Source organism: Neomonachus schauinslandi, chromosome 1 (assembly GCF_002201575.2).
Source record: "Neomonachus schauinslandi chromosome 1, ASM220157v2, whole genome shotgun sequence".
In the NCBI taxonomy this organism is placed as follows: Eukaryota; Metazoa; Chordata; class Mammalia; order Carnivora; family Phocidae; genus Neomonachus; species Neomonachus schauinslandi.
Window position 1 is genome coordinate 192,991,679 of NC_058403.1, and position 21,970 is coordinate 193,013,648.

Consider the following 21,970-nt stretch of genomic DNA (forward strand, 5'->3'; position numbering starts at 1 on the left):
GGTCACAGGCTTTGAGCTCGGCAGCCTCGAGCCTCACACCCTGGCCTTCCTTTAGTTACTTAAGCCTCGTCCGTCTCCCAGGCCCCAGACCATCCGTTTTGAGGGCACATGTCTTGTTCTCTGTGTATTGCTAGAGATGAAATGATGCCTGGCACGTGGTAGGGGCTCAGCAACTGTCTTAAAGGGGTGAGCACTGAGTGCAAGCCCAGAAAGCCCGGACCTCCCCTGCATGCCAGCAGCCACAGCCCTGCCTAGCCTCTAGGTTCACCTACACATGTCACAGAGAAGCCTCTCTGGGGACCACCCCACCTCCCAAGTTTGGGGAGGAGCCCCTGTGCCCCCAGCCCTGGCCTCACAGTTCCCCAGGCCTGCCCCACTGGGCCCTGGGTGGGCACTTGGTGAGCCTGCCAGGGGACCTTCGCTGCATGGGTGCGGCTGCCCCAGCTTTGGGCTGATTCTGCAATGTGCATGCCGAGTTAAAATTTTTTTTTTTTTTTAAAGATTTTATTTATTTGAGACAGAGAGAATGAGAGACAGACAGCATGAGAGGGAGGAGGGTCAGAGGGAGAAGCAGACTCCCTGCTGAGCAGGGAGGCCGATGCGGGACTCGATCCCGGGACTCCAGGATCATGACCCGAGCCGAAGGCAGTCGCTTAACCAACTGAGCCACCCAGGCGCCCGAGTTAAAATTCTAAAGCTTCTTTTCCTGTTTTAGGAACGGCGAATCATCACACTCCTCTCGGTGGACGTACGAGGACTTGGGCTGGAAGCATGTGGCGCGTCCTGCGAGGCTGGAGGGGAGGACGTCTGGGCCCCTGGGGAGCCGTGGGGTGGCAGCGGCCCCCCAGCGTCCGTGCGCTGGCCAGCGCGGGCTCCGGGAGAGGGGACGAGTACAGTCACGTGGTGGTGGGTGCGGGCTCCGCGGGCTGTGTGCTGGCCGGGCGGCTCACCGAGGACCCCGACAAGCACGTGCTGCTGCTGGAGGCCGGGCCCAAGGACGTGCTCGCCGGCAGCAAGCGGCTCTTGTGGAAGATCCACATGCCCGCGGCCCTCGTGGCCAACCTGTGCGATGACAGGTACAACTGGTGCTACCACACGGAGCCGCAGCCGGGCCTCGACGGCCGGGTGCTGTACTGGCCGCGCGGCCGGGTCTGGGGGGGCTCGTCGTCACTCAACGCCATGGTCTACATCCGTGGCCACGCCGAAGACTACAACCGCTGGCAGCGGGAAGGCGCGACGGGCTGGGACTACGCGCGCTGCCTGCCCTACTTCCGCAAGGCACAGAGCCACGAGCTGGGCGCCGGCACGTACCGCGGCGGCCAGGGCCCCCTGCACGTGTCCCGGGGCAGGACCAACCACCCTCTGCACCGCGCCTTCTTGGAGGCGGCGCAGCAGGCTGGCTACCCGCTCACGGAGGACATGAACGGCTTCCAGCAAGAAGGCTTCGGATGGATGGACATGACCATCCACCAAGGTAGCGCACGGCTCCCGTCCCCTGTCCCCCTGGTTCCTCCTCTTTAAAAAAAAGGAATCTACGCGCCACCGCAGCGCCCTGCCTCCTGCCCCCTTCGTGGTCAGGGAGGGTAAACTGCGCCTAGAGGAGGCCCAGATGACCGAGGTATCGCACCCCGTAGAGGCCACAGAATACAGCCCACAGCCAGTGAGGACCGATTTGGAGACAGAGACTCTGGGGCATTCTCTCGACCTCTGGCCTCTGTTGGCTGGAGAGTCAACTCTTTGACCAAAGAGCCAAAGCCCGAAGAGACTTGCAGATGAGGAAACTGAGGCACAGAGCACCGAAGTGCCTTGCTCACGGCAGGACAGGGGCAAGGCCTGGGTTGACCCAGGGCTCTTGCCTGCCTGCAAAGGGTTCTCACCCCCCTTTATTAGCTGCTGCCGGTCTGTCATCCTGCCGAGAGCGGAGGGGGTTTTTCCACCGCCTCGTGGATGTGGATTTCAGCCCAGCAGGGACTTTAGGTGTCAGCCTTCCTTCTGGGGCAGAGCTCACAGTGTCCCAGGAAGGTCAAATTGCATCTTTCTCCAGCCCTTTTCCCCTGTGCAGGTACCAGGAAAGGGGGGCAGGGGCTGTGCCTGATCTTGCTCTGTCCCGCAGGCAAGCGCTGGAGCGCAGCGTGCGCCTACCTGCACCCGGCACTCAGCCGCCCCAACCTCACGGCCGAGGCGCAGACGTTTGTGAGCAAGGTGCTGTTTGAGGGCACCCGCGCGGTGGGTGTGGAGTACGTCAAGAACGGTCAGAGCCACAGGGTGAGTGAGTTCCCGCTGGGCCGGGGCAGTGGACGTGGAAGGGAACGAGCAGTCACCCCGGTGCTCGTGCTCAGTGTGGGTAGCAGTCGGGCTCTGGTCCCCAGGGCCTGGGGCGGGGGTGGGGATGCCATCAGGCCAGCCACCTGCAAAGAGCCCACTACCCCTCCCACCTCAGAGCAGTCCCCCTGTTCCTTCTGTACCTCTTCAGAAATTGCTAGGGTTTTTTAAAAAAAGATTTTATTTATTTGACAGAGAGAGAGACACAGCGAGAGAGGGAACACAAGCAGGGGGAGTGGGAGAGGGAGAAGCAGGCTTCCCGCGGAGCAGGGAGCCCGATGCGGGCTCGATCCCAGGACCCTGGGATCATGACCTGAGCCGAAGGCAGACGCTCAACGACCGAGCCACCCAGGCGCCCTCTAAATATTTTTTTAAGATTTTATTTATTCATTTGAGACAGAGAGATACAGAGAGAGCCTGAGCAGGGAGAGCCGGGAGCCCGATGTAGGGCTCGATCCCAGGACCCTGGGATCCTGACCTGAGCCGAAGGCAGACGCTTAACGACTGAGCCTCCTGGTGCCCCAGAAATTGCTAGGTTTATAAGAAGACTTTAAAAACCACAAATGTGAGCATGCTCCCTATTTCCGCACTACACTGTTTCCCACTCAGCGGTGCGTCAGGATCGTCCCGCATCCACGGGAAGATTCGGCTCACTGCTGCTTTATTTACACCGCTTGTGTGAGTGCTTGCTTTCATGGGTCTCATTTAAGCTCCGCAGTCCAGTTTTTAAGATGGTCATTAGGGCGCGGCGGTCACAGAGCGTATGTCAGCACGTGACGTGCGCTTTAGTATTGCGCCCCAGAGCTGCACCTGCCGAGGGCTTTCCCAGGGCGGCCCCCTGAGCATCCTCTGCCTTCCTCCGGGGCCTGGGAACGGGATCCTCAGCCACCGCTGGGGGACTTGACGCTGAGGCCGCATTCTGCGGCCTGCACGCCTGTGCCTCTTCCAGGCTTACGCCAGCACGGAGGTGATTCTGAGCGGGGGTGCCATCAACTCTCCACAACTGCTCATGCTCTCGGGTGTCGGCAATGCAGATGACCTCAAGAAGCTGGGCATCCCGGTGGTGTGCCACCTGCCTGGTGAGCTCCCTTCTCCCCCATTCCTCAGAGGGGGGGCCTCTGCTAATAAAAGGGCTTATTGGAGTTCATTAGCATGGAGTGGGGCGGGGGCAACAGTCCGTGTTCCACGGAACGGTCACATTCTTCCTATGACCCTCACTGGACACCTCTACCCCCCAGGGACCCCAAGTCTTTGTGTCATTTTTTTCCCCCTTCCCTGGCCCTCCTGTCCCACTGGGAGGTGATGCCCCTCCAGCAGGGAGCATCACCCGCGAAGCCTGCTGGGCCAGGCTCGGCTGTGCCCCCAGGGCAGCCCTGCGGTGAGAGGGGTCCAGGCCTTTGTGTGTTCTGTCCTCAGGGCTCAGCAGCAGCCCTGACATTAAAGATGCCAACTCAGTGCTCCAGAGCATGCTTTTCATGCTAAGACAATTATCCCAGGCCTAAAATTGATCTTACAGACGGTCTTTGATACCCATTAGGGGCCCTTACCTCTCTTAGAACCCAAGCTCCCCAGAAATGACCCTTTTCGTGTGGAGGCTTCATCGTGAGAGGTCTGTGACAGCGGCCTGCCTGGCGTCCCCTCGTGCTTAGATGAGCTCAGGCAGTGCCTGCCCAGCACAGCAAGGCCTGCTTCCCTCCTTCCCCGGGCCCTGGGTGCAGGTGGGGCTGTCAGTCCCTCTGGCAAGCAGCTCGCGGAGTGGCACCTGCCAAATGCCAGGGCCCTGCCCTCAGGGAGGCTGCTGCCTGGCAGGACGGCATCGGGAGGGGTCCGGGGGCTGCCCCAGGAGGGAGTGACGAGGGGCAGGTGGCTTTGGCAGCATGGGAGGATGAGACTTGGCCATGAGTAGAGGGATGGAGTCCCGGGAGGTGACCTTTAAGCTGAGACCCAGGGAGGGAGCAGGGGCTGTCTTGGCAAATAAGTGGATGGGGGTGGGGGGAGTTTCCAAAACTCAGGGATGTTGAGAGGCCAGCGGCAGCCCCCCCTCCAGAAGCCATTTTTCCTAACCACTCGCTCCCATTCCAGGAGTGGGCCAGAACCTGCAGGACCACCTGGAGGTATACATCCAGCAGGCATGCACCCTCCCCATCACCCTGCACTCAGCGCAGAAGCCCCTGAGGAAGGTCTGGATTGGTCTGGAGTGGCTCTGGAAGTTCACAGGTGGGCGTGCTGGTCCGGAACCTTCGTGGAGCAGGTCTGCGGGAGCATGGCTTCCTTCCTAAGGTGCTGAGAGAAGGCTCTGGTATCAAGTCACTTATTCCAAGCTTAGCTCTGCCTTTTGCCTTAGCTTTCCCATCTGCAAAATGGGGATACATAGTCCTGTCTGGCAGGCTGTTGTGAGGACCAGAAGCAGCGGCCCAGGGCCGGTCCCGGGTTAAGACTCAGAGCCTGGGTGCCCTGCTTCCTTACATATGGACAGGGGTAGCCTTGTGGCTGGATGCCATCTGGGGCCCAAGGAGCCAGGAGTAAAGGCATGGTCAGCATCCATTTCTCAGCAGTTTGCTGGCTGTTTTCAGGGTCCCAGCATACTGCCCGGGCCAGGAGGTGGTGCTTTGAGACCCCCCCTCAGCATGGGTCTCTCCCACACTCCGGGTACTCTGCTGTGCTAGTAAAGGCAGGCGCCCTTGGGGAGCTTACACACTGCTGGGATCCGTGGAGAGAACCCATGTAAACGTGCTTAGGTTTTAGGATCAGGAGGTTAGTGAAGTGGAGGATGTCTGAGAGCTAGGAAGAAGATGTACCAAGGCCCCGGGTCCAGGCATGTGGTGCTGGAGGAACAGATGTGTCGGGCCAGGGAGACTGCAGCACGGTGAGGAGGAAGCAGGGGTGTGATGAAGAGCGCTGGGTCTCGAGGGTCGGCTGGGGCACCGGCTCGGAGGCTCCGGGAGCTGCCAGTGAGGAGGGGTCTGAGCTGGGGCAGAGGGAGGGCTGGGGGTGCTACTGCCCGGTAGATGGATCCCAGTAAATGTGGGAGCTGAAGTCAGGGAGGCTTTCTGAGGGCCAGATGGTGGGTAACGAGGAAGAGGAGGAGGAGGGAGAGACAGGGACAGCTCGAATGTCTGACTTAGGCCATCTGTGAAAGAATCAGCCTGTCAGGGGGCGCCTGGGTGGCTCAGTCAGTTAAGCGTCTACCTTCGTCTCAGGTCATGATCCTAGGACCCTGGGGTCAAGTCCCGCATAGGGCTCCTCTCTGTCACAAAAATAAATAAAATCTTAAAAACAAAAACAAAAACAGCCTGTCGGGCATGGAGCCTGGGGCCAGGGAAGTTGGGGATGCCCAGCGACGCCAGGCCTCACAGTTGTCAGTGGTGGAGGAATCTGGGGGGATGGCAAGGCCTCTGGGGTGTGAGCTGATATGGGAGCCTGTGGTGTTGGGTGAGCCCACCTGAGGGAGAGAGACCAGAGTTGAGCACTTGGGTCCAGGCACCAGAAAAGGGCCAGGAGGAGCTACCAGGAGAGGGGAGGCCGGCCCGCCTGCCACACCCTGATTCACTCTTCTGATCCTCAGGGGATGGAGCCACGGCACACCTGGAAACAGGAGGGTTCATCCGGAGCCGGCCTGGGGTCCCCCACCCGGACATCCAGTTCCATTTCCTGCCGTCCCAAGTGATTGACCATGGCCGGGTCCCCACCCAGCGGGAGGCTTACCAGGTGAGCAGGCGGCATTCTCCTCACTGCGGCGGGCCCCTCAGCGGGGAGGCACAGGAACCTGTGTCCTGCCCTCCAGCTGCTTCGTGGGTCCGAGTGGGGAGGGGAGAGGAGGAGCCTAGAATCTTCCTGAGGCCATGCCAGGAAGAGCAGGAGGCAGTCCACATGGTACGTGGAAAGGTAAGACCTGCCCCAGCTCAGGGCAGATTCTCTTGCGATCCAGACCACTGGAAATGGACAGATGTGGCCAGTGGCCCTGGGGTTTCCAGTCCCTGAAAGTTGAAGACAATCAGGTATAAAGCCAGGAAGCAGGAGTGAGTGATTCAGGGAGGTGTTTTTTGATCACTTGTGGCAGCGGGGGAGGAGGTAAGATGCAGACAGAGGCTAACACGTGTCTGCTCTTAATTGGCTTTGGATGTGGAGCCCCATCCCCCGGGAAATTCCCGGGGCCTGAGCTGCCCAGTAGGGGGGTTGAAGGAGGTTATGCTTCCTCCGCTTCTTTTAGGTGCATGTGGGGACCATGCGGGGCACGAGCGTGGGCTGGCTCAAACTGAGAAGTGCCAACCCCCGGGACCACCCTGTGATTCAACCCAACTACTTGTCAACAGGTAACTCACCACCCCCTTGGTCTCCCCCAGGCCTGGGCTTGCCAGATCATTCACTCAACGAATGAATGCCTTTATGGGGTTCGCATTTGTCACTGAATCTTACCCCTGAGACACAAGTCACCCTCTGCCCCCCTCACACACTGCGTGCCCTGGGTCACTTGAAGTAACCTGGGTGTGTCCTTTGACACAGCAGGAGAGAGCTGCAGCTTTCAGAACAACCTGCCAGAAGGTGCAGGGAGATCTGGCTGTGTGCACAGAACATCTGTGCTGAGGTTACTCTGAGCATCCTCCTGCAAAAGCAGATCACATTCCTGGGCCTGCCGCAAAAAGGAGCACGCCCCATTGCCCAGCAATGACTCGGGGCGTGCTCACAGCCACAGTGGCAGGAGGCAGGCTGTGTACTCTCACCCTTGATTGAAACCCAGGCCTCTGGGGCCAGATGTGTCCGCTGAGGATGCTGCCTGTTTGCCCTCACGGGACTCTGCTTGGATGCGGTCTAACTGGCTGGGAGTAGGTGACAAACGACCTGGTGGCTCTGTGTCCCTGAGGTTTTCCACCCCAAGCACCCTGGTCTGTGGATCCACCAGGGCCATGGGATCAGAGGGGTGGTAGGCGCTGACCTGTGTCCCCTCGGGCAGCTTACCGAGCCTCTCTGGGCTCAGAATCCGCGGTAAGAGGAGTCGCCTCACCTACCTCTTTCTCGTTGACAGAAACCGACATTAAGGACTTCCGACAGTGTGTGAAGCTGACCAGAGAAATTTTTGCCCAGAAAGCCCTGGCACCATTCCGGGGGAAGGAGCTCCAGCCAGGAAGCCACGTGCAGTCAGATAAAGAAATAGATGCCTTCGTGCGGGCAAAAGCAGACAGCGCCTACCACCCCTCGTGCACCTGCAAGATGGGCCAGCCCTCTGATCCCACGGCCGTGGTGGATCCACAGACCAGGGTGCTTGGGGTGCAGAACCTCAGGGTTGTCGATGCCTCCATCATGCCCAGTGTGGTCAGCGGCAACCTTAACGCCCCCACAATCATGATCGCGGAGAAAGCAGCAGACATCATCAAGGGGCAGCCTGCACTCTGGGACGAGGACGTCCCTGTCTACAAGCCTGGGACCCTGGCCACCCAGCGGTGAGGCGGTCACTGCCCAAGAAGCCTCCTGCCAAGCCAAGAGGGTCAGCACAGCCCCTGCCCCCCCGTGCCCTTTCCTGAAACTGTCCAGAATATTACAATTCAGTGGCTGAGAATGTGTAATTGCTTAGGCTGGAAGACTGGTATCAGGCAGCGAAACAGGTTTCTTTTCCCCAGCATTTTCCTGTGGGCGCCCCCCCCCGCCCACCGCCTCCTGAAGGGGCAGTAGAGGGGACTGGGGGGGGCAGGGCAGTGGAGGAGTATGGCTAACTGCTACCATGGCCTTATCTTATACTCCATGGCACTCTGCAACCCAGGGTCTTGGTCGGACATGAGGGAAGCGGTTCTCTCCCAGGGCTCCCTTTTAATTAAGGCAAGACGCTCCAGAGGCTGGGTGCTGCCTAGACGGCACGGGGTTCTCGCGGTGGGGGGGCATCCTCTGCCTCAGGCTGCCGGCTGTAGCTGAGGCCCGTGCCTAAGCCTCCAGTGTCCCCGTTCAGGGGGAAGGCTGCCTGCCTGAAGAAACACAGGCTTCTTTCTCTTCTGCTTCCTGAGTCCCCTCCCAGTTGGGTCACTCTGAGGGCCCACCTCTCCAATGCTCTGGTTCTTACTAAACACAGCCCGATTTCTGGACCTTGTTCAGAGAAGAGTCTGGAGAGTCTCCTCACTACCATAGGTTTCCTGATTTAGCATTTTAAATGATTTTCCTGTTACCAGGGAAACCTAGAAACCTAGAGCAAACCCCACAGACCAGACCTCTGCTCCAAGCCGAAGCAGCTAGTCCTAGAGGATGCTTTCCTGTCAGCCTGGGGAGGCAACTCGCAGTGGACGAAACTGGCTAATTCGTATTCCGCAGCCATCCACAGGAACAGACTGGGATGGAGCTGAGGCTGATGGAAAAAAACAGTTGAGTCACACTATATACCTGATCCCGTGAAAATAAATGGGCAAAGGTTTGAGTTTTGGGGGGGGGGGGCCGGGGGGGGAAACCAGATACAAGTAGCATTTAAAATAGCTCTTTGATCTTTCAACTTCCTATAATTCAACAACGTAATCCAGTAACTGATTTTTGAATGGAGATGCCTTAGCCAGACTATTCTTACAATAATGAAAACTAAATGAATTTTGGATTGAAGATCTCCGAAGCCACCATCTGCGGCAGGGGAGAAAAGACTTGTGCCCTGGAAACCTGCCCCGGAACAAGGAGGGGAGGGAAAGGGGGCATTCCAGGCTTCGCCCAGGATCAGAGTGGACTGAGATGGCTTGGGGGCCAGACAGCCACAGCTTGCCATTGTAAGACTTTCCAGAAAGATGGGAAGAAGAAAACCATCACACCTCTCCTTCCTTCACAAATTTGAAGTAGCTCTGGTTTCATCTTACCTGCCTCTTGCTTTATTTTCTGTTCCAGGGGAGGGTCTAAGTGGGCCAGGAGAGAGGTTCCCCATCTGTCCCGCAGCCGTGGTCCACATCCACCATCCTCGGGGTCCCGGGACTGCCTGCAGGGGTGAAAGAACAGTGGGGCAGTGTGGGCCCCAACCCCCGCCCCCCACCCCGGCTCAGAGGGCCAACGAGTAGCAAGTTGGGTGGGTAGAGGGGCCCCAGGCCTGAGTGTGGCCGTGGCGCAGCCATGCCGTTCCGTGGTCTCTGTGTGCTGTGGTGGTCTCCGTCCCTGGGACAGCGGCTGGCTTGCTACTGTGCCTGCATCATAAGCAGAATGACCTATTGTCAGAGGAGGTGCGTCATGCTGTATGGGCAGCCGGATGACATCTGGGCCCCTCCCCTACTCTTGGTCACTGAGCCTTGTTCCACACGATCACGCAATTTAGCCATGTGCAGAAATGAGTTCTCAGAAGATGGTGCGTGTTCTACACCCAGGCCCCACCGAAGTCAGAGCGGAACACTGTGCTGTTGGGGTTCAGCCACAGGGCAGAATATTGAGCTTAGGGGTGGCGGCTTGCTCGAGCCCTGACAGCTGAGCGTGCAGCCGTCTGGCAGAGTGGAACCTTGGCCCGCGTCGCTGCAGCGGGCTGTCACCAAGTTCCACTGCCATGAGGGAACCCTGGACCTCAGAAAGAGGGCTGTTGGCTGAGGAAGCCAGAGAGGGGAGAAGAGTGCCCATCGGGTCAGGCAGCCCTTGGGGCACCCAGACACCAAGCCAGCACTCAGCCCTGGGAGGAAGCTTATTTAAGCCCCTTAGCAAAGAGCCCATGATACTAACCAATGGAAGAATGTACTTTGCAAACAATGGTTGAAAACGTGTAACCGAGCTGTGTTTGTACCTGGATCAGGCTCCGAGCATGGACCCCTTCGAAGAAGCCTATGTGTTCCAGCTGCTGCACAAGCAGAAGGTTCTTCTGGGTTGAACGGGGGACAGAAGGCACAGCTGGAGGAGTGGCCCGCTGGCAGCAGGACCAGGAAATGGCAGGCCCTGGTACCCAGCTCCCTGCTCCTGGCTCCTGGACGCCCAGCCCTCCTGCTTCCAGGGCCGACTGTGGGAATCCTCATTTCCATAAATGCAAATAGAGCCTGTCTCCAGCCAAACCCTCTTCCTCCCCACAAAGGCTGTTTCCTGTCTCCACCAACTTAACATCAGATCTAATACCTACATCCTTTTCTCTTAAAAAAACCAGAAGAAAGCACACGCCCTCTCCACCAGCCCAGTCTTGAGAGGCGAGCAGCCTCCCCAGTCCTCTCTCCTGCCGCCATCCCCACTGGGTGTTTGCAAGGCCGCTCTCGCTGGTGCTCCCACGTTGGAGGCAGGGGCCCCAGGCCTGCTCCCCATTCTCCTGCCTTCTCAGGTCCCCAGGAAAGAAGGAATATCCTTTTGGAGAAATAAAAACTTTGTCAACACATGCAAGCCTCGCTGGTGTCTGTTTTTGAGTCAGGGAAGGAACTGGAGCTCTGTCGCTGACCGGTTTTTAGAACAAACCTCCAGTCCATCATAACAATGGAAACCTTTGTAGGAAAACAGACCATTGGCAAGGACACTGAGGACCATAAAATATAAACAGTGTGAAGTAAACTACCCTGGTTCCTTTCATAAACGTGGGGTCAGCAGTAAGGCAGGTAAAGCCCACACTGTGTACCGAGAAGCTTCCTGGCTTCGGGCAGGCTCCAAAACGGGGGAATAGAGCTGGAAAGCCCCGTCTGGCCTGGCCGTCTGGATGGAAACCGGAGAAAAGGCTGTTAACAAGGTTCCTGCTGGTTGGGAGTTCAATCAGAGCTGCCCTTTCCATTTGTGATACGAAAAAACACCAAATGTACTATTCCTGGGGACACAACAAAATGACCTTTTTTAGGGGGTTGGGAGGGGAGCCAAACAGGAGAGAGTGAGTTCATCTTAAAACTTTCCTGAAGCAAAGGGGAAAAAAAAAAACAAACCAAAACACCACCACATGGCTCGACAACTTCAAACTGGTCCTACAAAGAACATTTTCATGGTAGATGGGAGGTTGAACGCTGGCCTGTTAGGACTGGCACAGCCTGGACGCATGCCAGTTTGTAAGTACCGACGGGGAGAAATGGCAGCCTGCATCAGAAAACCCCATCCTGGTAGGACTGCTGCTGAGAAGCCACACAGTGAGAACAATGCCCAGCAGAGGTGATGGGGAGGGTGGCTTAGCCCTTGAGGAGAAACTGTGCTCTCTCTGCAGCTGGTGCTGAGTGACCGTGGGCCTCAAGGAGGGAGAGATGAGAATTAGAGAAGCTACGCAGTCCCAGAATAGAGAAGCTACCCAGTCCCAGAACTGCCCTCACCAAGTGCCCACCCCTTCTGGAGCGCTCACCGGCCCACACCAGTTCTTTGCAACGAGAGCTCCCTCATACCATAAAAATTATTACACAGTTTTATTCTGAAGAACATTTTGCATTTTAATTAAAAAAATTTATGTCAGGAAATAGTCATTTACAAACCTTCAAGTGTTTTTGCCTGGATCTGGAGTAAGAATGTCTTAAGAAGAGGTTTGTAAGATCTTCATTTCATAACAAAGTATTGTTATTTACAAAAAAAAAAAAACCCAAAAAACAAAAAACAAACCCAAAACATTAACAGGTTGTCTAGGTAATATTTTAAAATTCTGAACCAAAAAACTGCTAATTGTCTTTTTTTTTTGACCTCAGGGAATCCCTGCCAAGGTAACTTGACAAAGTCGGCATGACTCCTTGAACAGAAAGGGAAGCCTTGGTGGGTCTTGTGGTCCAAAAGTGGGTTTTCATCAGGAAGCACAGCCGGAGTGTGCATACGTTCTAATGAAAACTTCAGCCCTCATTCAGTTGCATATAAAAGCCCTCAAAGAGAACACACAGTACAGCAGTGTTGTGTAAAAAGGCAACAATACAACTTGGACAGACCCGACGTTCTAATCCTGCAGATCACGGCTTTGCCCCTCCGCCCCCCTTCCCCAGCACCCCTATTTAAGACCAGCAGCAGCATCCATCCTCAGGGAGTAAGGGCAGAGGAACTTCATTCCCCTGTTCGGTTCTTTCTACACCAGAGATGCAAAATAGGTCTTGTGGGGGCAGCGGGGATGCCGCTGTGAATGCCACAGGGTCAGAGGAACCAGCTCGACCGACGGGACGAGCTTATCAGAGGGTCAGTAAAATCAAAGACAGGTACGGCCTGCGGTGGACCAAAGGTACACTGTCAAATCCTGGAACTCTTGCCCAAAGCAAAGGTTGTTAAGGAGTCATCTGGTATAGCTTGTGTAAAGGTAGATTTAGAGTGACTCAAAATATTTTTAGAAAAAATCTCTATAGTGTCAAGTTCTTTTGAACTTAAAATTTCATCTCCAAAAGATTTTCACGGAATAGATGAGAATTGGCTCTATTTCTCCTACTTCTGTACAGCCCGAGTAAAAATGCTAATAATACCTAGATTTCAGTGGGGAACTATAATTATTAGGACCCATGGATATTGCTGCAGTTCAAATACGGTACAATAATTACAAAATATAGACCATCTCTTTACAAATACAAATTATAGTATATTACAAGTCATGTACAGTAAATCTATAATTTTTAAACAAACTAGCGTATCTAAGTTTACCTGGTTGCGAGTGCATGATTATTCCAGTTTACAGTTGCCCTTGAGCTGACAGTCAGAAACCGACTGAGTGACACTCTTTCTTGTAAACTGGGGTCACATAACAGAAAACCTCGTGTCTAAGGTCCTGCTCCCCTCTCCAGATGACGGCTGGTAGGTAGGTCCTGATTCACACACTGTATTTCAGAACAGCTAAACAGAAACCGGGAAGCAGTGTGTTTGGGAGGAAAGGGTTTAAAAATGGATATGCTGGGCCCAGTGAATGTCTGATATGCTAGACCGATGGCTGAGGTAATGACACAGGTGTGGTGATCGTCATCACCTTGACCTTCCCCACCGTGCCAGCAGGTGGGTGGGCGCAGGGGAGAGCCCCGGGGGTGCCCTGGACAAGCGGGCAGGGCTTGTCCCACCTCCTCATGGGTCCTCCCCCGAGGGCTGGACCTGCTGCTTCCCACAGCTGGGGCTGGGCACGAGGGAACGGCTGTCCCCTACCAGGTTTATGGCTTCCGTGAGGCATGACATCACTTGTACAAAAGTCTAATTGAACATGGACTCCACACTAGTGCCTAACCTTTCCTAACTACGAGGCACTTTTTCCCTGGCCCTCCGGCGCCCCACCTGAGGCCAGAGCCAGTCTGCCCCTCCCTGGGGGCTACAGGGTGGTGATGCAGATCATTTCATCTGCCAGGTCTTCCTCATCTCTTCCGGGGTCAGGCTCTTCATCGCTATAGCCTGGCCCGAAGTCCTGGAGCTCATAGTCCTGCCGGTGGGAGACGGGGCCCACGCCCCCGTTAGCCTGGGGATGCACCGTCCCATTGAGCAGGTTGCTGGCTGCACTCTCCATCTCGTCGATGGTCAGGTCGCAGGCATCGGCGATTTCGTGTTTTGTTGCCGATACAAATTTTGGGTCCCTTGCATACCGTCCTAAGCCTTCAGATATCAGGACCTGTACGGGACAGAGGATCGACGGCATGAATGCATTACGAGGCTTTGCCGGGAAAATGACAGAGGAGCCCCCTCAGGCACTGACCGCAAGATGTGCTTTTGGGACTCAACCAGTCCCATTCGCTAGACCTCACATGTGACAAAATGTGAATGGCTTGGAAATGTCACAGAGTTTGAACGCTACATAGGGCCCAACAAGAGTGAGCCCCACTGGGGAAAAGATTTCAGTAGGAGCTGGTGATACTGGCAGGCCCAGCACGTGTAATCCTAGGTACAGCTCCGCTAGAACAGGCAGTGGCGGTATTCTTTTTTTTTTTTTTTTAAGATTTTATTTATTTCACAGAGAGAGAGTGAGAGAGAGAGAGCACGAGAGGCGGGGGAGTGGGACAGGGAGAAGCAGACTCCCTGCTGAGCAGGGAGCCCGACGCGGGACTCGATCCCAGGACCCCGGGATCGTGACCTGAGCCGAAGGCAGACACTTAAAGACTGAGTCACCCAGGCATCCCAGTGGTGGTATTCTTACACTTGCGCTGTACGTACCATCTTTGCTTCAGAGGAATGGGTGCGATCCAGAGGAGAAGGGACCCAGCTCGGCTCCCAAGCCCCCCCACCCTCAGAACCACCACGGCGCCTGCGTGTCCCCCTCTGCTGTGCCGGATGGCACACTCACCGCCTCCACCAAGCTGTCTGCGCTCCTCTGCTTGTCACTGTTCTTGTTGCGGAAGCTGCTGGGGACAGTCAGGCTGGCTGGTGTGAACGTTCGGTACGAGATGCCAGGCTCGTCCGTGTACCAGGAGCTCCGGTGCAGGGACGGCAGGCTGCCATTGACCTGGTCCAGGGCCTCCGGCCGCTCCACCTGGATCAGGGGCGCGTAGCACGGTGTCCAGTCCCGGTACGGAGGGGTCGCCGGAGGGGTGGCCCATGACCGGGTCGAGTGGCTCGGTGAGTACTTCTGGGCTTTACTGGAATCCAGGCCCGCAACTGCCATGATCTGGGGAGAGACGAGAGGAGGCAGGGCCAGAGGTCCTCAGGTGCGGGCCCCAGGCCTCCCCATGCACACCAAGCAGGAGGCACGGATGCATGGGGGCGGCCACAGATAAGGGACAAGGACTTGAAAAGGACACAGGCAGTAAAATCTGGCTTTCTGGCAGACTGTTTTCAGTTTCCCCAAATCCATAATGCATTCTCATGACTGTTCTTAAGGAGGTATCAGCCGCTAATTCGTGAAATTGCGGCCGAGCGGTGGAGAATTAGGGAAGACATTCACCCTGGGCTGTATGAACACACCACCCAGTTCGCTCTCGGTTTAAATACGGAAGGACATGAGGGGCAAACGAGTCATTCCCAGCCCTCGGAAGGAACACAGTCCTCTCTCCTCTAGTGCCATTCATCACACTTGCCAGACTCCGGTCTGCTCTGGAGCTCTGGGCACAAGCCCTGCTGCCCCCGCCCCCAGCTGTGCCCCAGCAGCCACCCCAGCATTCCCTCTCTGCACGGAGCGCCACGGAGGCCCGTGACCCAACCGGAAGCCAGGGCCACCCGCGGGAGGCAGTGCAGACACAAATCTGGCCCTCGTGGGGGCCGGACAGCAGAGGGAGGGGCGTTCGCATGCATGTGCCCTTGGAGACTTCCAGGCCTACTTGGTTCATGGCATTTGATGGCTGCGCCTTCCCACGCCTTGTCCTTCCACAACAAAGCAGGACACGAATAAAAATTAATATAAAAACTGAAGGCAGAAAAGTGACAAGTTGGCGGAGAGACCTGAATGGAACACCTGAAATGGAAGCTAGTGCTCGCGTGCTCAGGATGCCGGCAGTAAGCAAGCTGGGGGTGAGCTGGCTCTGCACATTTACGGACCGGGTGCTCCCCGCATACTCCCCGCACGCCTTCTGGCCCCTGACACATGTACACAGTGGACTGCATCTCTGATGTGCTCTTTGCAGGAGGAAAAAGTGCCCTCTTCTTGCCCTTGAGGCAAAGCCCTGGTGAGGGGGCTGCAGCCCCACCCTCCCTCCAGGCCCTGGGCTCCCTCCTGTCCAGCCACCTCACCATGGACGGGTCCTTCTCCCTGGACCGCACTCTCTCCTTGCCCAGGGTCAGAGGCTCACCCACCCATGACCACGGCGCCCTGCCCACAAAGGGCTCTACAGACATGTCTTAATGAAGGAACCATGTCTCAGAGCAGATAAAGGGCAGCACTGACTGTTCAGGATCAGGCAAGGGGCCACCCCTCCCTGGGTCAGGGACTGTACCAGGCCCCGTCTTCAGTGCCCAGGAGAGAACACAGTGTGCACCACGGCCGAGGGCCCAGCTTGGGAAGCTGGCAGCCTTGGATTCATAGGTCAACACGGTCACGCACCTCCTGTGTGAGCTCAGACATGTCACCTACCCTCTCCTTGATATTCGCTCATCTGTGAAATGGGGTTCGTGATAGTAACTATTTGGCAGGGTTGCTCCAGGATTGAACCAGAGTGTCTGTGAAGGTTCTCTCCTTCCCTCCTGCTGCTGGCAGCCCGAGGGAAGTGGGTGTCCCGAGGGTGGGTCCCACACAGGCGGCCCCTTGGGCCTGTGGTGTCAAGGCCAGGTGGGCAGGCTCACCTGTTGCTGCATCAGGTGCAGAGGCAGGGCTGTGTGGTGGGGGAAGGCGGGGGACGGCGGGACGTCCTCCTGGCTGCTCTGCCCGCGCAGGCACTCGAAGTTGAAGGAGGATCTCCGGTGGGCTGAGAAGTGAAGCACAGTGACAGCTGTGAAACAGGGGCTCTGTGGGGCCCCCGGGGCTCTGGGGTCAGGGTGGGCCCCTGGACACTCGGCAGGGGCCCAAGAGGAAGCAAGTCACACATCCAAGGAGAAGTATTAGGTAGTGAGGTCTTGGACCTTCGGGAGGATGAAGAAGCTGCCCAACTGAGGGATGTTTTTAGTAGGTGTAAGTTGGTTTCTTGCAAACGTAGTACCTGTTCTCATGGGGCGGAGCTGAAAGCTCCAGAGGGCACCTGTTCTGACTGGACGCCCCTGGCCCTGTACACACACTGTGGGGAACACAGCACTCAGGTCAAGAACACGACGTCGTTCTAGAATCCTGCAAACACCTGCTGCTGCCCCCTTCTCTCCCTGCAGGCATCCTACGTGTCTCTGGGGCCCCCGGCATCTTGCTGGTGCTCCCATGCTTATACCTGCTTTAAGGGGAGTGACTTGCTATCCGCTCAACCAGGTAAGCAGCAAATCCTTTGGTTGGGGAAGACCCAGCTTCTCTAGCCCCGAAGGCAAAACCGGAAAAGAACACCTCTGATGTTAGAGAACACGGCTGTCTCATTATCAGCTACTCAAAACAGAGGCTTGTGCACAGGCTGAGCAATGACAAGAGGTCCCGAGTTTGTGGCTTCACAGGACACAGGGCCCAGGAGGTCGGTCTGAATTCTGGGCCCCCAAGCACAGACCAGACGCTCCCCGCCCCGGGACAGGTCCAGCCTCGAGGGTGCTGGCCCTAGAGACACGGCATGGGGGCCTTACTGACAGTTTGCAAAGCAGGAGCCAGGTCTCCTCAGCCTCTGCTTCCTAAGATCCCAGGGCATTTCTCATGGCCTGGCAAAACTCCACACCCCGGATTCTTGTACTGGAAAACGGGCGAGCCACCCAGGCCTCCTGGGAGTCACACGGAGCAGCAGGAACCAGGTTCTGTGAGTGCTCTAATCTAAAAGTGTGGGAAGACTGGGCTGAGCCCTGGGCTGACCCTGCCCAGTGCGGGGAGAACAGACAAGCAGCCCCAGCCACGCAGGCTTGAGGCGCCCCTATGGGGCGTGCTGGACCGCCGCCTCCTCCTCGAGTTGCCTCTGCGGGACACAGAGAGCTGCACGACAGCTGCTGTCCTCATCAGACAGCCTGGCCTCCCTGCACCACACAGGGGCCTCCCTCGTCGGCACACCCTTGAGGACCCTCCTAGGGGCAGCCGGCCAGGGCCAGAGGCTCAGAGCCAGGAGAGGAAACCACCATCTCTCTCATTTGGGTAGTGCCTTTTGGTTTTGAAAATCCGTCCCTGGATACACTGATCATCTCGTCTGCTGTGCAGACAACCAACTCTGACAGAGAAAGGAATTCTACTGTTGCTGAGAACACAGGCAGAAGACATCCACCTTCCCCTGCCCAAGGTCGGAAGCGATGGGCAGCAAAGCAAATAAAATACGTTTTATTGATTTGCCCTTACAGATAAAGAGGGCATCTGCTCTGGCCCACTGGGGTTCCTCACTTCACTCGGGTAGTGCCTCTGAATGGTGGGCATTAATGTGGCCACTGTAGGGGACACAGGGAGGGTCCAGAGAGGGCAGGGCAGTCCACAGACAAGGGGGCCTCTGCCAGGCTCACCCGCATGTGTTGCCCCATATTCAGGGAGCTCAGAATTGCTCTGTTCGGCAGCATGTGTTTGGGGCTGCAGAATGAAATATAAACTATGGAAATGGGTCTGATGACACTACCCAGCAGGGCTGAGACTGCAGCAGAGAGGAGAGGGCCCTAGGCACCACCCAGCTGGACTGGTTACTGCACACAGAGTCAGCGGACTCAGAGCCAATGTGTCTTGGCTATTTTTGGTTGCTGATTGGAGTCCTGCTCAGAAATATGCGCCATTCCTCAGAAACACCAGGAACGGATATTCTTTAACGGTCACCAAAATGCCCCCATGTGCAAAATCCAACTGCCTGGTCAGGAGCTGGCAGGGGTCACGGCGTCATTTCTTACCCCAGGCCAAGTCCCTCACTGGGGGGTGAGCCACATCTCCTGCAGCCCTGCTTAGGCCACCGGCGTAAGAAAACCAGGTGGGAAACAGCTGGCCCCCTGCCTCTTCTCAGCGGGATGGGACTTCTCCAGCCCCAGGATGGGGGCGTGGACCCAACACCTGCCCCGTGAGCAAGGGCACTGGCTGACACGTGGTAAGAGGGGAAGCCCCTGGTGGGAACTGGGCAGAGATGGACACCAAGAGTCCCCAGGGGCCCCCCAGAGGCAGGGGGCGGTGGTGCTTGGTGGGACAGGCCTGGGCTCAGGTCCAGCTCTGCACCGGGGCTGTTCACTTCCGCCCTCTGAGGGTCAGTTACCCCGTCCACAGAGAGGGCCTGACAACCCCACGCTGCACATCGTGCCTACCCCACATGATGAACCCCAGGCTCCAAGGCAACGATAATGTGCACGAAAACCCCTCATCAGATACCACGTACTGAGCACACTTAGGACCACATGCTGCCTTTCTCTGTGCTCAGAGTCAAAATGGCCCGGAAGTGGTTTGAGCTCAATCACGTGGGACACGGATGAGCCAGAAGGAAGAGCCGATACCGATAGGGTCTCCAACCAGGGGGCTGGTCTTGCGGACGGAGGACAGTCCCTAGCACGGCACGACCACATCTGTCACACTTCCTCGGGGCCGGGGTTGGGGAAAGAGCATACTGTTCTCTGGGAGGCTTCACCCAAAACAAAAAATCTGGCCTCACATGTCGGGGTGGGAGGTAGTAGGCGTCTCCTTGGAGATCTCCGGGAATCATAGCAAACAGGCGAGTCCTCATCCTCCAAGAAGCCTTGGGGGTGATGGTAGCCTCGGGGCCGCTCGAAGTCCCAGCTGCCACCTGGGTATCGGCTGTAGTAGCTGTAGTTTTGCCTGGGGGTCAGAAAGGCGAGGAGAGAGCGTAAGGGGCACATGAGATCTTTGCTAACAAGCCCTGTCTCTTAGCTCAGACAGCCCCATGGCTACGGTCCTCTCCCCAGCTTTCCTAGACACCCCGACTGGCTGAGAGCCAGGTAGTCAGTCCTCAGCTTCATGGAAGATTCAGGGCCCTGGGAGAAGCTGGTCTCTCTGCCTGCCTCTCGGGCAGTCCAGGTGTCGTACAGGCGGGCCCTTGCCGCAGAGTATGAGGGGCAGGAGATAGCCAGGCCTCCTGACGTCAGCCCGAGCCACAGAGCTGCTCACCTGGCCCCGGTCGGCGAGCAGGCATCCTCAAAGCCCTCCTCACCGCTGAAATACTCCTGTTCCTCCAAGCAGCAGGAGTCCCTGAAGTAGCCACGGATCTCTGGATCTTCCCGGCAGATAGTGGGGAACTGCTCATCCCTCGAGTCAGACCTACAGTGGTGAGAGAGGGCCCGAGCCCCTGAGCACCCAGCTGGGCCTCGGTGCATTGCTAGCACCCCTGGCCCACGTGCCCCCAGCTTCTCCCTGGTGTCCCCAGGACTGGACCGTTCAGGCCTCTGGTGGCAGAGCTGTGTGTATGAGCATGTGCGTGTGCTGGGAGGGGGCCACTCTCTCACTACCTTGCACAATGCTGGTGCCAAACCACCATTCCCAGGGGCCATGGAGCCAAAGGAGTGGGTGTCATTTGGTGGAACAGAACAAGGAAATGGACCTAGAGGCCTGCAGCGATCGGCAGTCCCAGGGAGAATATGCTGGGCTCCCAGGCCACCTGCTCTGATCCTTGCTCCTTCCTCCTCTGGCCCGTGTACTTCAGGCTCTGGAACAAAGAGGCTCCCTGACCAGTTTCCCACTACCTCTGACCCAGGAAAAGGTGACAGGAGTTTGGGATATGGTGTCCCCGGGGAGACTCACATGCATGACACCTGCCAAGTTTTCAAAGACAGCCCTGCCCACATGGCAAGACTGTTGTGCTATCTCCCTGAAAGCTGCTATCCTGGCCTCAGTTCTCAGGAAAGCCAGCCAGGCCCTGTTACACCAACTCTCTCCAAAGAGAGGACAGTGCTCCCTCCAAGTTCTTCATTCTCTCAAGTTGCTCCTAAGCAGCAGGTTGCACTTGATATAATTAAACTAGGAGACCCAGCCTCTCTGTCCCCAACAAAATGATCATCCCGCTGACCGTACAACCCGGGTCAGCAAATACGGAGCAGGATACACTGCACATATGTTGAGGGCTGCAGGGGAGACAAAGGAGAAGACCCGGTCCCTGGTCTTCAGGAGGTTGGGGTCATGCTTTTATGAAGCCCCCACAAGAGGTGTGAACCCAGCCAGCAGAGGCAGGTAGCACCAGCCTCCCAGGGCCAGGCGCCCGGGAGCGCACAGTGGGCTCTCCCCACACGGCGGTCACGGGGTGTGCCTGCAGGGGCTAGCCCATGGGCACACTGGTGTGGGAATACTAGTCCTTGGAGGATGACACAGTCTATGCACATATGGACCTAAAAGCTCCTTTGCTTAGAAAGAAACAACTACCAGTGCGCCTGGGTGGCACCGTTGGTTGAGCATCTGACTCTTGGTGTTTCAGCTCAGGTCATGATCTCAGGGTCATGAGATCGCGCCCCTGCGTCGGGCTCTGCTCAACAAAGAACCTCTTTGAGTTTCTCTCCCTCTCCCTCTGCCCCTACCCGCCGCTTGCACATGCTCTCTCTAAAATAAATCTTAAAAAAAAAAAAGAGAGAGGAGGGGATGGGAAGGAAAGGAGGAAGGAAACGAAGGAAGGGAAGGAGGGAAGAAAGAAGCAACCACCTCTGCCTCTGGAGCCCATAGCCCCAAGCTCCACTGTCCTATGAGGTTGCTGCCTGAAAGGAAGTTCTCATCCCTCCCAGCACTGAGAGGCCAGCTGGTCACACTCACAACACAGAGTATTTAACACACAAACACAGGCAATGAGCACATACCTAATGTAAGTTTCATAATAGCGAGTTCTATCCAGGAAAGGCATAACATGGGAGGGAGGGAGGGAGAAGATAAAAGTTAAGTATTTCCAATAAAATTTAAAATGCAGATTATCAGGCTAGTTCCTACAGCAGAGGTCAGCAAACTATGGTTTATGGGCCATATACTGTCCATGAGCTATGAACAGTTCTTACGCTTTTAAAGGAGTGCAAAAAACTCAAAGGAAGAAAAATATTACACCATGTGGGACCATGTGAAGCTCACATTGCAGTGTCCATAAAGTTTTACTGGGACACAGCCACACTCATGCATTTAAACAGTCTATGACTGCTTTCTCTCTACAAGAGCAGAGCTCAGTCACGCAATGGAGCCTGTATGGTGCCCAAAGCCTAAAATATTTACCATCTGGCCCTTTACAAACGTTGCCAACCTCTGTCCCAAAGTATGTTGGCACCACTGGGGAAGGCAGAGTTCACAGCAACTGCTGCTATTTGAAGGGGCATCCCCTTTGGCAGGACACAGGATGGCTGGTGGCCCTTTATCCTTTGGGTTCGTCACTGGCTAGTGCCTGATGAGGCCATGAGCTCACGGCACTCACGGGTTCGAGGGTCA

The 21,970-nt window shown here is 56.6% G+C and overlaps 2 protein-coding genes across 5 annotated transcripts in view; one reads left to right on the forward strand and one right to left on the reverse strand.

Annotated features, from left to right (window-relative positions):
• CHDH (choline dehydrogenase) overlaps window positions 1-10,683 on the forward strand; it is a 33,616-nt gene extending 22,933 nt beyond the window's left edge. Inside the window, exons 2-9 of one of the 2 annotated variants that reach the window (XM_044916834.1) lie at window positions 716-1,474; window positions 2,114-2,265; window positions 3,272-3,401; window positions 4,405-4,539; window positions 5,888-6,030; window positions 6,533-6,635; window positions 7,346-7,804; window positions 10,049-10,602. In XM_044916834.1, coding sequence (XP_044772769.1) covers window positions 772-1,474; window positions 2,114-2,265; window positions 3,272-3,401; window positions 4,405-4,539; window positions 5,888-6,030; window positions 6,533-6,635; window positions 7,346-7,764 — 1,785 coding nt within the window. In that variant the 5' untranslated portion in view covers window positions 716-771 and the 3' untranslated portion in view covers window positions 7,765-7,804; window positions 10,049-10,602. Of the gene's footprint in view, window positions 1-715; window positions 1,475-2,113; window positions 2,266-3,271; window positions 3,402-4,404; window positions 4,540-5,887; window positions 6,031-6,532; window positions 6,636-7,345 lie in introns of both variants that reach the window. The other variant, XM_021694971.2, reaches the window with a different exon arrangement.
• Window positions 10,684-13,453: 2,770 nt separating this feature from the next.
• CACNA1D (calcium voltage-gated channel subunit alpha1 D) overlaps window positions 13,454-21,970 on the reverse strand; it is a 297,870-nt gene continuing 289,353 nt past the window's right edge. For 2 of the 3 annotated variants that reach the window (XM_044916841.1, XM_021694968.1), the window contains 6 exons: window positions 21,361-21,387; window positions 19,691-19,840; window positions 19,218-19,381; window positions 16,345-16,466; window positions 14,417-14,737; window positions 13,454-13,747 (listed from right to left, as the gene is read on the reverse strand). In XM_044916841.1, coding sequence (XP_044772776.1) covers window positions 13,454-13,747; window positions 14,417-14,737; window positions 16,345-16,466; window positions 19,218-19,381; window positions 19,691-19,840; window positions 21,361-21,387 — 1,078 coding nt within the window. The remainder of the gene's footprint in view (window positions 13,748-14,416; window positions 14,738-16,344; window positions 16,467-19,217; window positions 19,382-19,690; window positions 19,841-21,360; window positions 21,388-21,970) is intronic. The other variant, XM_044916847.1, reaches the window with a different exon arrangement.